Source organism: Notechis scutatus, chromosome 11 (assembly GCF_049901735.1).
Source record: "Notechis scutatus isolate UNSWTSFEM ecotype Mainland chromosome 11, rNotScu1.2, whole genome shotgun sequence".
Classification (NCBI taxonomy): Eukaryota; Metazoa; Chordata; class Lepidosauria; order Squamata; family Elapidae; genus Notechis; species Notechis scutatus.
In genome coordinates this window covers 5,267,740-5,283,474 of record NC_142019.1, presented here as the reverse complement: position 1 = coordinate 5,283,474, position 15,735 = coordinate 5,267,740, and the positions used below count along the sequence as shown (strand labels likewise).

The window sequence follows — 15,735 nt, the reverse complement described above, 5'->3', positions numbered from 1 at the left end:
ATTATTTTATTATTTTATTTTATTTTATTTTATTTTATTTTATTTTATTTTATTTTATTTTATTATTTTATTATTTTATTTTATTTTATTTTATTTTATTTTATTTTATTATTTTATTTTATTTTATTTTATTTTATTTTATTATTTTATTTTATTTTATTTTATTTTATTTTATTTTATTTTATTTTATTTTATTTTATTTTATTATTTTATTATTTTATTTTATTTATTTTATTATTTTATTTTATTTTATTATTTATTTTATTATTTATTTTATTTATTATTCTATTTTATTCTTTTACTATTTTATTTTATTTAATGTATAGCATCTACACACACACACACACACACACACACACACACACATATATATATGGATCTTTGGTTATTCGGGTTTTCTCCCGCGTAAAATTGGAAGTATCTAGGCGACATTTCGATGAAGTCTCATTCATCATCTTCAGGCTTGTGTCTTCGGCTTTGTGCTTCTCAGAGTAATGTGAGCCAAGCCCCCACCCAATCAAGTCACACCCCCACTAGCAGTTAAAAGGAAGAAGCAGCTGCAAGCTCACATTACTCCGAGAAGCACAAAGCCGAAGACACAAGCCTGAAGATGATGAATGAGACTTCATCGAAACGTCGCCTAGATACTTCCAATTTTACGCGGGAGAAAACCCAAATAACCAAAGATCCACATACAAATACCTGCGAAAACCACAGAAAGGTATATAAGTGCTATTGCTATTGCTATATAGTACTAATAAAACATATTATATGTACAAAACATTATAAAACATCTATATATGTATGGTGTTCTATATATGTAAAGTGTTCGGACCATACAGTAGATGAGATAAAATTAGGGTAAAGCCAAGATAAAATTGCCTCATTTAGGATGCCATAGAGTTGCAATAGGATCAATATTATACAGGTAGTCCTTGAGTTGCAAGCTTTCATTTAGTGACTGTTCGAAGTTACAATATCACTGAAAAAGCTGACTGATGATCATTCAAAGTTACAACGGCACTGGAAAAATACCATGACCGTTTTTCACACTTACTCACACTCACAACTGTTAAAACATCCCCATGCAGTGGCCTAGAGGTGGAGCTCTCGTCTCACAATCAGGAGGCTGTGAGTTTGACCCTACGTAGAGGCAGATATTTCTCTCTCTGGGCACAATATATCTGCCGAATATAACTCCACATTGGCAACAGGAAGGGCATCCGGCCACTAAACCCTCAGCTCCATTCAGTTGCCCAGACTCCACCCCACAAGGGATTATGGGGTCATTAAAAGAAGATGCTGAACTGTTGAAGCATCATGTGATCAGAATTCAGCTGCTTGGCAACTGACTCATATTTATGATGGTTGCAGTGTCCTGGGGTCATGTGATCATCTTTGGTTACCTTCTGACAAGTGGGAAAGCCAGATTCACTTAATAACCATGTTAATAACAACTGTGGGAAGCAAGATCATAAAAGGGAGCAAAACTCACTCAACAATTATCTCACTTAGCAACAGACATTTTGGGCTCCATTGTGGTCATAACTCAAGGACTACCTGCAGCTCATCATCTAAGGAAGCTAACCATCTAATTGCTTCTGGCGTGACTGCAATGAGATCACTCCAGGTGCCTAGAAATTTCCTGATGAGATGTTCTTGAACTACAGTATAACTGTTACAGCATCTCTCTTCCTGAGCATCTCCCAGCCTCTCTCTGTCTTTGTTCTGACCCATGCCCTTTTCCGACAAATCAAATGCAATCCAAAAGGAACAGAAACCTTGTAATGCTTTTACAAAATAGTTAGCTGTGAAAAGCACAAGTCTTGCCAAACTGTGCGAGACTTGCCAAAAGATAACAGGCAAGAAACAATTTGCAATACAAAAATGTTCAAATACAAACTCAGGATACTGGAATGTCCATGAGGTGGAGTTTTAAAATGTCTTTGCTTTCTGCAAAGAATGTTTGTTTCAAAGCTGGCTTTTATCTTCTTGAGGGAGGGGCCATTACCTTGCAGCCTTACTCCCGAGTCACCCATGCTGTTGTAACTGCTCTCTCCTACGATCAATCGTGCATGCATGTGTGTTTGGCACAGGCTCCTCAGGAACCTCCTCATCACTGCTGCCAGCCCCCACAATCTCTGAAGGCAGCAGTCCACTCCCTAATGGTCCTGGCCCCTCATCTGGGTCCTCACTCTCCTCAGCCGTCCGCATCTGCTGCCAGCTAACCACAACAGTATTCTTCTTCTCAGCAAACCTTGGATCCCATTGACGAAGTTGCCGCGTTGATAGCTGCCACCGTCCACGATGTGGACCATCCGGGACGAACCAATTCTTTCTTGTGCAACGCTGGAAGCGAACTGGCCATTTTATATAATGACACAGCAGTGTTGGAGAGCCATCATGCAGCGCTAGCCTTCCAGATCACCACCCGGGATGATAAATGCAACATTTTTAAAAACATGGAGAGGTAGGTTTCTAAAATACCAGGATTCTTTAAAAGGGTTTGCACTGCCGACATTAATTCTAAATATTTAGAAGAATGAATTCTTCTACTTATTTCAAAGACAGATGAAGAGCGTAGGGAAATGTTTTGGGATAAACTGTGTAAAGTTTTGTTCCTTTTGCAAAAGGGAGATCATCTCCCTTTTTCAGTAGAAAAAAATCCAAGTTCTTCAATCAGAACATTTATTGGCTGTCCTTGGGGCAATTGAAAAAAGTTTGTTTTGATTGCATGATGATTATATGGAGGAGTAGCAATGGAGGGAGATGAGTATTTCGAGGGGAAAGATATAATGAGTGTGGATCATTTTATACAATAAATATACAGTATAATTTAATTATGCCTTAAATTATATATTCACATGATTTAATAGATAGCCCTACTAAAGTAACACAATTTTGCACCTATTTTTCCCGCCTTTTGTCTTCTTTTATCTAGGAATGAATACCGAACTCTGCGACAAGCCATTATTGACATGGTCTTGGCCACGGAAATGACCAAACATTTTGAGCATGTCAACAAATTTGTCAACAGTATCAACAAGCCGTTGGCTGCCTTGGAAGAGAATGGGGTAAGAATTCCTACCAAGAAGCAAAAGGGAAAGCAAAAGAGACACTTATATATTTAGACATTAATTCTAAATATTTAGAAGAATGAATTCTTCTACTTATTTGAAAGACAGATGAAGAACCGAGGGAAATGTTTAGGAATAAACTTGCGTAAAAGTTTGTTCCTTTTGCAAAAGGGAGATCATCTCCCATTTTCAGTAGAAAAAAATCCAAGTTCAAGTTCTTGAACACATACACATTCTATCTGTAACTCTAACAGATAACAGATAACCAGAGTTGGACGGGACCTTATAGATCATCTAGTCCAACCCCCCCACCCAAGCGGGAGACCCTACACCATTTCTGACAAATGGCAGTCCAATCTCTTCTTGAAGGTCTCAAGTGATGGTGCTCCCACAACTTCCGAGGGCAACTTCTGTTCCATTGGTTGATTGTTCGCACTGTCAGAAAGTTTCTCCTTGTTTCCAGGTTAAATCTCCTTGTTCAGTTTCCATCCATTATTCCTTGTCTGGCCTTCGGGTACTTTGGAAAATAAATTTACCCCTTCCTCCCTGGGGCAGCCCCTCAAATATTGGAAGACACTATTATGTCTCCCTGGTCCTTCTCTTCCCTAGACTAGCCAAGCCCAGTTCCTGCAACCTTTCTTCGTATGTTTTAGCCTCCGGTCCCCTCATCCTCCTGTTTGCTCTTCTCTGCACTTTTTCTCGAGTTTCAACATCTTTTTTATAATGTGGTGAACAAAGCTGGATGCAGTACTCTCGGTGTGGTCCTACTAAGGCTTTATAGAGTGTTATTAGTACCTCACTTGATCTTGATTGTATCCCTCTGTTAATCCAATTTAGGATTGCATTAGCTTTTTTGGCTGCTGCTGCACACTGGTGGCTCCTATTTAGCTGGTTGTCCACTAAGACTCCAAGATCCCTCTCACAGTTACTTCTTCAATCAGAACATTTACTGGCTTTCCTTGGGGCAATTGAAATCTCTCATCCAGTTTTTACATCTGGTAAATAAGTGAATATAGTAGGTACTCTTGAAACAAGCCAGGATTTTTCCTAGTTCTCTGAGGAACATATTCCACATCCTATTAAGTCACACTTTGCTTATTTTCATTATGTTAGGCAGGCGTGTATGTACTTTTTCAAGATAGCTTAGAACACTAAAACCAAAGAGTCACAGAAATTGAATGCCTAATAAAACAATAAAAAATAAGCACACAATAATAACACAACTGTAAAATTGGCAGACAGAGGACTTCAGAAGAGGTTTCTAAATAACACATGTGTTCATCATGAACAGATTTGTCTCTTTCACTGCCTGAAATATATATACGAACACAATACAGAAGCCTGATGATGGCAGATGAGATTCTGCCGAAACGTTGCTACAACTTTAAAAGCACAACTGTAATGACATGGGAAATACCTGAACAAAGCTGAATATATATATAGGGATCTTTGGTTATTCGGGTTTTCTCCCATGTGAGGAGAACGCGGGAGAAAACCCGAATAACCAAAGATCCACATACCCGCGAGAACCTCAGAAAACACACACACACAAACACACACAAACACACACACACACACACACACACACACACACAATATATATATATATATATATATATATATATATATATATATATATATATATATATATATATATAGTTTCATGGTATTTACATGTATGGTATTCAGCTTTGTTCGGGTATTTTCCCACGTCATTGTTAAAAGCACAACTACAATGACGTGGGAAAATACCCGAACAAAGCTGAATACCATATATCGATCACAGATTCTCCAGTTCCAGGGGCACGAGATTTTTTGTCGGAATTATATGCTGTGCATCAATTAATTTCCAGACAATTGGGACGAGCAAAAGCAGATTATAAGTGTTTCGCAGATCGTTCGCGTCGAGCGACGCCTCCGTTGGCTGTGGGGGACAAGGTGTGGTTGTCAATGAAACATCTTCGGGTCGATCGTCCGATTAGGAAGTTGGATCATCGCTTTATTGGTCCCTTCCCTATTGAGGCAGTTATTAATCCTGTGGCTTATCGACTCACTCTACCACGCTCCATGCGCATTCACCCTGTTTTTCATCGCTCCCTGTTAGTACCTGACACTCCATCGTGTACTCTCCATTCTCCAGAAGATACAGGTTCTCCATCTAGGCTCAGCACTGAACCTGTTACGGATACTACAGTGGTCGGAATTTATGATTCACGATGGCTGAAGGGACGATTCCAGTACTTCGTGGGGAGACTGGAAAATGAAACGGAGATTCGCTCTTGGCAGGATGTGTCCAAGGTGCATGCCCCAGACCTTATTTGAATATATCATGCACAATTCCCTTCAAAACCACATCCTGATCGTCAGACTCGGGGGAAGGGCCCTGCGGTGAGGGATAGTGTTGTGACTGGAAGGATCGGTCCTGCTGGGAGTTTTGACTCTGATGACTCTGAAGATGGAAGGCTGGAGCCTGCTGTGAATGTGGAGTCTGAATTATTAGAGGACACAGATGTGAGCCAGGAGGATGAGAGATTGTCGCAGAGACAATCCTCCCCAGAACCTTCGACTTTGCTCATGCCAGCAACTGATCCACCAAATGAGTCAGAGGCTTCGAGTGGGGAAACTGACAGATCTTGGCTTGACGCTAGAACTAGGAGAAGACTGAAACGTCAATCTGAAGGGAGGCGTCAAGCCAGACATTGATTAGAGAGACTGACACGCCCATCCAGGTGATTTAAGGAGGTGTGCTGATTCTCAAACTTTGCTTGGAAGCAAAGTGTTTGATGAGTCGAAAGGATACATGTGGAGCGGCCTTTGTAATTTATGGACATTCTGAATTACCAGACAGATTCCGGGAAGTCTGCCAAGGACTGGAATATAGTACTGTTAACCCTTTTTAGTCTGGTTTTGTTTTGTTTGAATATTTTGAACTGTGGAACTCTGTATTCTCACTTGTGAATATAGGTAAGACATAATATATATATATATATATATATATATATATATATATATATATATATATATATATATATATATATATATATATATATATATATATATATATATATAAATAAACACACACACACACACACATATTTACATATATATATACACACATATACATATACATATACATATACATATATACAGTGCTCAAAAAAATAAAGGGAACACAAAAATAAGACATCCTAGATCTGAATGAATGAAATATTCTTATTAAATACTTTGTTCATTACATAGTTGAATGTGCTGACAACAAAATCACACAAAAATTATCAATGGAAATCAAATTTAGCAATCCATGGAGGTCTGGATTTGGAGTTACACTCAAAATTAAAGTGGAAAAAAGCACTACAGGCTGCTCCAACTTTGATGTAATGTCCTTAAAACAAGTCAAAATGAGGCTCAGTAGTGTGTTTGGCCTCCACGTGCCTGTATGACCTCCCTACAACGCCTGGGCATGCTCCTGATGAGGTGGCGAATGGTCTCCTGAGGGATCTCCCACACCTGGACTAAAGCATCCCCCAATTCCTGGACAGTCTGTGGTGCAACGTGGCGTTGGTGGATGGAGCGAGACAAAATGTCCGAGATGTGCTCAATTGGATTCAGGTCTGGGGAACGGGCGGGCCAGTCCATAGCATCAATGCCTTCATCTTGCGGGAACTGCTGACACATTCCAGGCACATGAGGTCTAGCATTGTCTTGCATTAGGAGGAACCCAGGGCCAACGGCACCAGCATATGGTCTCACAAGGGGTCTGAGGATCTCATCTCGGTACCTAATGGCAGTCAGGCTACCTCTGGCGAGCACATGGAGGGCTGTGCAGCACCCTAAAGAAATGCCACCCCACACCATTACGGACCCACTGCCAAACTGGTCATGCTGGAGGATGTTGCAGGCAGCAGAACGTTCTCTACAGCATCTCCATCGCCACCTGCAGAACCACTCCTTTATTGGGGATGTCTTGCTAACTGCCTCTGCTTCCCACCTGCTGTCTATTCCATTTGCACAACAGCATGTGAAATTGATTGTCAATCAGTGTTGCTACCTAAGTGGAAAGCTGGGAAGATAATAAATTTGGTATCTCAAGGGTGGTAAGCCTGATTTGAAAGGTGTAAAGCACCAGTAGGTCTGTACAGCAAAGAATGCTACAAAGGACACTTTGCAAACTCTCTTCATTGTGAGCCTGTTCAATCTCAGAGGAAGCATTTGTTTTGTTCTTTCTTTTTATTTATAAAGGGCGTTTGAAAGGGTATTCGTTCTGCATAGAGAGGGAAGCGAACCTTCCCCCATTTTATTCCCATTTGAAACAGTTCTGTTTTTTACTACTTCTATGGTCCATGTTCTGGAGACTTCGTTCCCACAAACCCAGCTAAAGAGGAAATCTTTTCAAAGTTGGGGATTTGTGAAGTTTCTAAATTTGGGATTTTTTTAAGACCAGGGATCTGCCCTTTCCCCCAAAGAATTAATTTGCCATTTTCCAATTGAAGTTGCGATGCTTTGCAGAGTCATCTCCTTCGTGAGAGAAATCTTCGCCTTTTCTGATGCTCTGGGAGAAAAAGACATGCTGAAAATTCAGTTTTCTCTAAGCCTTTTTGTTTTTTGTTTTTTTCTTTTTTACTCTGCTGTTTATTTTTGCATGGTGGATTGAAGGCTTCCTCTGCATTGGTAGCACTTTTAGAAGCCTTTGCGGGAGGAGGCCATTTCTACGCTCTTCACAAAGGGCTTCTTTGAGCTTCCCATGAACTGTTTCCATTTATTCAGCAAAAAACTGGAACAAGCCCAAGTATTTCAAAACAGGAGCTTGAAGCTCCAATTCCTTTAGTTATCCCAGCAGTTTTTGGATGAATGTTGGAAAACTGTTGAAGACACCATTTGGGAAGGAGGAGGAGGAGGAGGAGGAGGAGGAGGAGAAGGAGAAGGACCCCAGGAAGAGGCTGAGCCTAGGATGGGAACCACTTCCTTTGTAATGTGTAGCAACCTTTCCCACTCAGCCCCATTTAAAATTCACACGTTTCTCCAGAGACTCTGTACAGCAATGGAAAGGTTAATTGGTGTAAATAAAAATGTGCGTCAATCTGAATTGTTTAAACAGATCCAAAATTAATCTTACCCAGCATACCTGACGCAGTTAAATACAAAGAAAGATAAAAACAAAACCATAACTCTAGCTTACAGAAGTATTCTGCTTGATTCTGCTGTGAATAAATTCCAACTCGATATAGTTCTGGACATCACACTTTAAGAACGATGAGAATACTTATTTTTCACTCTATTTTTTTTTTTTTTTGAGTTGTTTTTCCCAAACTTAAACTTTCCATTCTCTTCCCCCACTTTCCTTTTTCCCCCCATCTAAGATTACTTGTTCATTAAAGATGGCTTCTTCATTGTTGCAATCTTCTTGTTCTGCAGGCATTTCTTGTTGTTTCTCATAATTCCAAATCTCCATTTCTAAAAACTGAAATACGAAGCCAAAAGAACCTCTCCCTTCTTGTGCATCTTCTTTGTACTTTTTAAGTTCCATTTTCAGTTCTTCTAAAAGTGGAGCCATTTTAAACAGTTTTAAACAACCACCCGATTGATTTTAGTCATTCAAAACAATAACCAAGAATCCAGAAATCATCAAGTAATCCAGATAGTCCTGAGTTATATCTTCTTATTTCTTTTTCGACTTTCTCTTCCTGGGGTTTTTGTTGCGATATTTCAGTTAGAATGTATCTTTTGGAAGTCTTGTTGAGATTTTGCTATAAGTTCTTTTTTAATTCCAGGCAGTCTCCTCCCTTCCAGAACCTGCCCTTTTATTCTTTTTCTCTGCTTTCCTGTTTTCAAAAGCTTTTAATTATCCGGAATCTTTATTATCCCTTTGACTTTTTATTTTCAGCATTAAATGCCTATTGATGTCAAAGTGGATTTTTTTCCAATTTCTTGCTTAGTCTCTTACTGTCAGTATAGGAAAAGGAGAAAACCAAAGAGAATGGAAAGTTTAAGATTGGGAAAAACAACCCAAAAAAAGAATAGAGTGAAAAATAAGTATAAAATCAGAAAGCAACAGAAGAGGGAAATGCAGAAGAGAGAATTAGAACTAGAGAGACAAGGGGGTAAAAAGGGGAGGGAGAAGATGAGAGGGAAGAAAGAAAGGAAAAGAAGTTATAAAGGACAGAAGCAAAATATAGAGAAACAGGGTCTATTTAGAGATAATGGGTGAAAACTTAATGGAAAAAGGGATTCTGCAAAGGTACATAAGATAGTATGGTTATAGTAGAAACAGAAATAATTTTAGAAAATATGAAACAATGTATGATTAAAATGTATGATTAAAATGTCTGACAAAATAGCTATTGTAATTCAGTGGAATGCTTGTCAATAAATAAATGTAACAAAAGGTATATTTAATGATTTATAAAACATATGTGAAGAGAAATAAGGGAAAAATTAATTATGGAGATTATATGTGTTTTTAAGGAAGTATGATATTTAATTGAAAAGTGTTAAAGATGTTATGGTTTTAATGATTATTAATGATAGAACTGAACTGGAATGGAATGAGGGTTTATAATTATATATATTTACAATCTTTCTTTTTTTAAAAAAAAGAATATAGTGTGTATTATAAGAATGTGCCAAGCAGAATTCGATTGGAAGTTATGTATTATGTATTATATTGAAGGTCATAAACTTAAGGTATATATTGAAGTTTAAATAAGAGTTGAATGGATGTAATTAAAAGATATAAAGGTGTCATACTCCAATTAGTAACTATAGGAGAAAACTTGTTTAATGAGAAAAGATAATATGAAATTGAAACAGAACAGACAAAAGTATAAATATAATGATTTGAATTGAGATGAGATAATCAAAATAAAATTGAGAAAATTAAAAGAGGGGAAAAACTATATAGAAAATGTAAAATAGTATAATATATGGAATAGAATACAAAAAGGAGCATGAAATTGAGTTTTGAGTCTGTATAAAGAAGTTCAACCCGGGACCATGGTATTTTCAAAAAAGATGTTTTACTTGTATTTTGTATGTGTGAAAACCCAAATAAAACTTTATTTAAAAAAGAAAGAAAGATGAGAATAAATTGAACCAGGTTCAAGAAGAAGCTTGCAAGGATAATTATGGGACTGAAAATTAATCCCTACAAAATGTTGGGGGTACAGGATAGGTTGATTATGTCAACTCATAAAACATTCCTATCCTGCTTTAGTAGTTGCCATAAAAAGGGGTGGGGGGAGGAAGGAAATCTGGAAGAGCAGTGCAGCAGTTTGAAAGCGGAAGTACATTCCAACTCTTATCTTTAAAAGATTGTGACTAAAATACCAGAGCTTTTGCCCATGAATATATTTAATTGGAGAACGTGAATGATGACACCCAGCCTGTGAACGTGCTCAATTGGAGAAACACCCAGGGGGGAGGGGGGAAACAAGGTCACAGGTGACTGTGTTGTGGTTAGCCAGCAGCAGGTGCAGATGGCTGAGGAGAGCGAGGACTCTGATGAAGGGCCAGGACCATCAGGGAGTGGACTGCTGCCTTCAGAGATTGTGGGGGGTGGCAGCAGTGATGAGGAGGTTCCTGAGGAACCTGTGCCAACTGCACATGCACAAAGGATTGCTTGGAGGAAAGAACAATTACAGCAGCACAGGCGACTCGGGAGTAAGGCTGCAAGGTAATGGCCCCTCCCTCAAGAGGATAAAAGCCAGGTTTGGAAAAGCATTCTTTGCAGACAGCAAAGAAGCTCTTAAGCTCAACTGGTGGACATCTTAGTTCATTTGGAGAATCTTGTAAATTAGTTCTTATCTCTGGGTTTTTGGCAGCCTTGACAAACAACTTGGCAAGGCTCTTTCTTGTTGGAGCTAATTAGTGGGAAGCAGCCTTCAGAACAGAATTCATTATTAAACCTTAAAAGGTGGGGGCTGCTGCCTTTGTCTGTGTTTGTTCTTTGGGAACCTGGTTGGGTCAGAACAGACTGTAAATTCTGTAAAAATCAGAGTTGGCTTCATACAGGGCAGTGCCAGTATGTCGCCTCTAATAAATCCTTTGAAGTTTATTGAAGCTTGGCTCGAGAATCATGTTTTACTTAGGGCGATTGCTGGAATCCTGACAGATTAACCCTGAAAAAGAAGACTTTTGAAGTATTAGAAGAGGTATCATCTAGAAAAACATCAAGATTTGCTCTCTGAAGTTCCAGAGTAGAATAATAATAATAATAGTAATAATAGTAATAACAGTACAATAATATTTGTAAATTTTGTTTCCCCAAGAGTACCAATGGCGAGGGGGATCCTATCAAAAACGTCCTCACGTCTGCTGAGAATCGAATCCTGATCAAACGGATGCTAATTAAGTGTGCTGACGTTTCCAACCCTTGCCGTTCGTTGGAACAGTGCATTGAGTGGGCAGGTCGGATCTCGGAGGAGTATTTTGCACAGGTGAGTTAAGACAGCAAGCTGAAGAAATTCCTGCTGGATGTTGGTTTTCATTTTTCCTAGGCAACAAAAAAGGAGATGGAAGTGAAGGTGGTGAAATCTCTTTGGTGGCCCTTGAGTCCCTCCCCCTCAGTGAAAAAATGATACTCTCAGCCGGTCTTCGGAAAGCTCGCAGATTTGCACACAAACCACCATAAAACAGCAGAAAGCAGGTTTCAAGGTGTTTAATGTCAAACAACAAACTTCCCATCCGGCAAGAACGGCATACAATCCGGTCTAGGTTAGCACTGGAAGCTTCTGCCTTTCAATGCTATTTAAAGGTATAAACACACCCACCTAAATGCTCCTATCTCCTGTACTCGCCCCTAATTAGCCCCTTAATTACCCTCTGGGTCACCATCCGGTTATACCTAATATGTCCAATCTTTGCAATCTTTCGCCTATGAACCCTACCTACTCACGAGTAAACTATATAACCAGATTTTCCTCCCCCCATCATCTGTTGCAGCACTACAGTCGATTCCAAAAGCCACAAAAGGACAGGGGGGGGGGGTTTCCCAAATCCCCCCTCTTGTCACCGTCAACCATCCTGCTCCGCTGATGATGCGTCTGACGCAGCTAAACAATCCCGGAAGTATATAATGTCAGGCTTCAGCAGCTCTTACACACAGGCTTATGGGCTCAGTTTATCCATCAGCACTAACAGAGCCCGACAGATACCTTGGTTATGTCTATGGAGATTCTCAGGTCATTTAGGTTATCTTGTATCATCAAAGCTCCAAGTGGCCTCAATGACTCTCTTAAAAGAATGCAAATGACCAGCTGTCTACAAGGAGGGTAAACCCTTCCATTCCCCACCATCCAGTCAGAGCTGAAGAAGCTTCTTGGATGAGAAGTGAGGGATCTCCAAAGGAAAACCAGACAGTCCAGTTGCCTCTAGAAAAAGCACCTTTGGGATACCTCAGTTTCTTGCCACGTTGTTTTGTTTCTCAAGTATATATGTGGATAGTTGCGCCTTCCCCATCATTCCCCCAGAGTTACAGCTACACAACGCTAACAGAACTAGAGGAGATATTGTTAGTAGTAATAAACCAAATAATTGTGTGTATTGGTGGTGGTGGTTGTTTTTTGCAGACCGATGACGAGAAGAGGCAAGGTTTACCTGTTGTCATGCCAGTTTTCGACAGGAATACCTGCAGTATCCCTAAATCTCAAATCTCGTTCATTGATTACTTCATCATGGATATGTTTGATGCTTGGGATGGTAAGTCATTTCTTCTCTCTGATGCAGAAGAAAGAGAGAAAACTCTGTTCATGACCTACCAGTATGGATTGTCAACTTTTTGCATATTCTTCAATACTGATTGGGTGGGGGAAGGATTGCAGTAGAGGGGGCAATCTATGGTCCTGATTGGGTTGCTCAAGGACATGAGTGGGCAACCTATGGTCCAGGATGTTTTTGTTTTTAATGTGACCTCTTCTGAATTCCTTCTAACTATCTCTCTTGGTGATACGCTACTGAAGGATGGCAGTGTTGCTTTCTGCTGTTTTAAGGTGGGAAACATAAAAACTGTTGTCTAAATGATCTTAACTTGGTTGTTGGTTCCCCCACCCATCTTTGAGGTGAGAATATGGAATGTTCTTTATTGTTTTAAGAAAATGTGACTATTTTACAGCTTCTATTAGATGGGAAGTTTCATCTACTTTCTAGCTCAAAAATCATGGAAAACGGCATTGTCAGTTTTCAGCCCTTTAGATCAAGTAGAGCTTTGCGGGGGGCGGGTACCAAAAAGGAGGGACAGCTTGCATCCCTACATCTTAGACAATTTTCTTATCCAAGAAAAGAAGCCCCCAACATTTTCAGTCTTGGGATCCATGTCCCAGAGGTGTCAATGACTTTCCTGTTGTCTTTTCCAGCTTTTGCAGATCTACCAAATCTGATGCAACACCTAGACAACAACTTCAAGTATTGGAAGGGGATGGATGACAAGAAGTTGAGGACTCTTCGGGCACCCCCGGAATAGCTGTCAGACCCACTGAACATGCCTATCTTCCATCAGGAGGCCGGTTCCTTCAAACTTGCCTTTGGTTATGGATTTTCAGATTTGTTTGGTCTCTTCAGTAGGACAGCAAGACCTTTGTGTTCCCGACCACGGGGCGCTTGGACAATCTGAAGAGCCTCAAGGTCAGAAGAACTCTCTTCTCCCTCGGTCATCGAGCAATTGAGGAGGTGGCTGTATTTTTCAAGCTGAGTTACACTGGATAGATGCCTGTATCAGAGAGAATTTCAGGGTGAGCCTTATCGCTTGCATTACTAGCATGCTTGGAAGTCATCTTTGGAGAGAGAGATCCGTTCCTCAGAAGACCTCAGTGTATGGTTCTTCAGAGCAGGAAATGATGGAGAAAAGAAACGTCCCTCGCCCATGAGGATTCATTACCATGACGAGGAATCTTTAGCACTAAAAGAATAAAAGAAACTGTAACTGCTACATGGAACAATCAGACAATACGGACTCTCTGTGGAGGAGCTTCCTTTTTTATCTTCTCAAATGGACTTCGCTGTATTTTTTCACATTGCTGAAAGCGCGATGAAAGCAAGTTCTCTTAAGAATTTAGCCGCCAATGGAAGCAAACCAACGGATCCCCCTCCGTTCCCCTTGGCCCTGCAGATTTTTCCGAAGCTGATTGTTAGGCACCTCTGATTAAAATATGTTTTATTTATTTTGTTAGATGTCAAATATTTTCTACAAAAGTTTATAAAGACTATAAAACGCCAAAGCCAACTTCTAGGGGCATTACGGTTTTTCGTAATTCCTAACTCATTATGCATTTTTTTCCTTCTCCGATTGCAACGAGGGCGCGCAGTGAATCTAACCTTTTGTTATACAGAGAGGATGGGTGGCTATCTCGGTTTTATATATTACAGATAGCCCTCGACTGAACGGCCATTTGTTCAGCAACCCTTTGAATAGGCACTGAATAGGGGGGATTACACAACTTTGCTCTTGTGATTATGTCTCTGCTGTGGATATTAGGCTCTGGCTACTAAGTCCAACCAGTGGCCAGTAAATCTTTTGCCAGTACTCTGCATCTTCATGTGATCTTCCGGTGAAATGAATTTCTCAGCCCCTTCTTTAAAGAAAAGAAAAAAATTCTTGGAGAATTCCCGGCCCCTCTTGTAGAATGTACAACATGTTGTATATCAGGGCTGTCAAACTCGCGGCCCGCGGGCTGGATGCTTCACGGGCTGGCCACGCCCATACCTGTTTTAGCGAAGGGGAAAATGTCACGATACGTCACATGACGCTGCCGTGACGCCACCACGAGTTTGACAGCCCTGTTCTACATGTAGATGTTCTACATGTAATCCCCTTTATCATGGTCTGTGCTGTTTTTGAAACTTAAATCAGCCAGGCCTGCACACAGGGGCAGTTTTCTGCATAACCTTGCAAAACCCTACATAAGGTAGCCCCCAGAGGCCCGGGGGGGGTGCGGGCAGGGGGTGAGGACGATGGGCTTGCTTTGAAATGTATGTTCTGATGTTCTCATCCTTGAGAAATGTCTGGTCTTGCCTTGAAAAAAGTTTTATTTTTAAGAAAAAAGAAAAATAATAATAAGAGAAACGCTACATTTCCAAGATATTTGCAAACTGACTAGACTCTTCTAGTGGGTAGCAGAAAGGGTGGGTGGGTGGGCTGGGCTGGAAAGGGGGAGTTAAAATGTATATTTTGTAAAGTTTTAGCCATTCGCTCTCGGCCGTTTCCCCTAATTTATTTTTCAAATCTCTCACACTATTTCATAGCCCTCTGAAATTAAACCCTTCCTTTTAAAAATAAACCGTGGAAACTTTCTTCCTGCTTTGTCCTTCTTGTCTACTGACGCAGCTTCGCTTTTGAAAATTATTATTAATAATAATGTTTATTCCTTCTTAATCCTCATTCCTTGGGCAAAATATAAAAAAAGAAAGAAAGAAAGAAAGAAAGAAAGAAAGAAAGAAAGAAAGAAAGAAAGAAAGAAAGAAAGAAAGAAAGAAAGAAAGAAAGAAAGAAAGAAAGTAGGACATGTTGTTGAATTGTGCCAGACACCCGTTGTGCTCAGCTGTGTTGTGAGAAACTCAAAAACTTTCCATGACTCTAGATTCGGATATGCGTATATATTAATAGTACTGATATGCATAGGTTTCCATGGGAGCAGGGAAATTGGTCTGAAATGTATATATATGTATCTAC

General features: G+C 39.9%; 1 protein-coding gene across 2 annotated transcripts in view; it reads left to right on the top strand.

Annotated features, from left to right (window-relative positions):
• PDE8A (phosphodiesterase 8A) overlaps positions 1 to 14,284 on the top strand; it is a 119,259-nt gene extending 104,975 nt beyond the window's left edge. For both annotated transcript variants that reach the window (XM_087972614.1, XM_087972615.1), the window contains 5 exons: positions 2,253 to 2,470; positions 2,942 to 3,074; positions 11,342 to 11,509; positions 12,641 to 12,770; positions 13,424 to 14,284. In XM_087972614.1, the coding sequence (XP_087828740.1) occupies positions 2,253 to 2,470; positions 2,942 to 3,074; positions 11,342 to 11,509; positions 12,641 to 12,770; positions 13,424 to 13,530 (756 nt within the window). In that variant the 3' untranslated portion in view covers positions 13,531 to 14,284. The remainder of the gene's footprint in view (positions 1 to 2,252; positions 2,471 to 2,941; positions 3,075 to 11,341; positions 11,510 to 12,640; positions 12,771 to 13,423) is intronic.
• Positions 14,285 to 15,735: the final 1,451 nt, after the last annotated feature.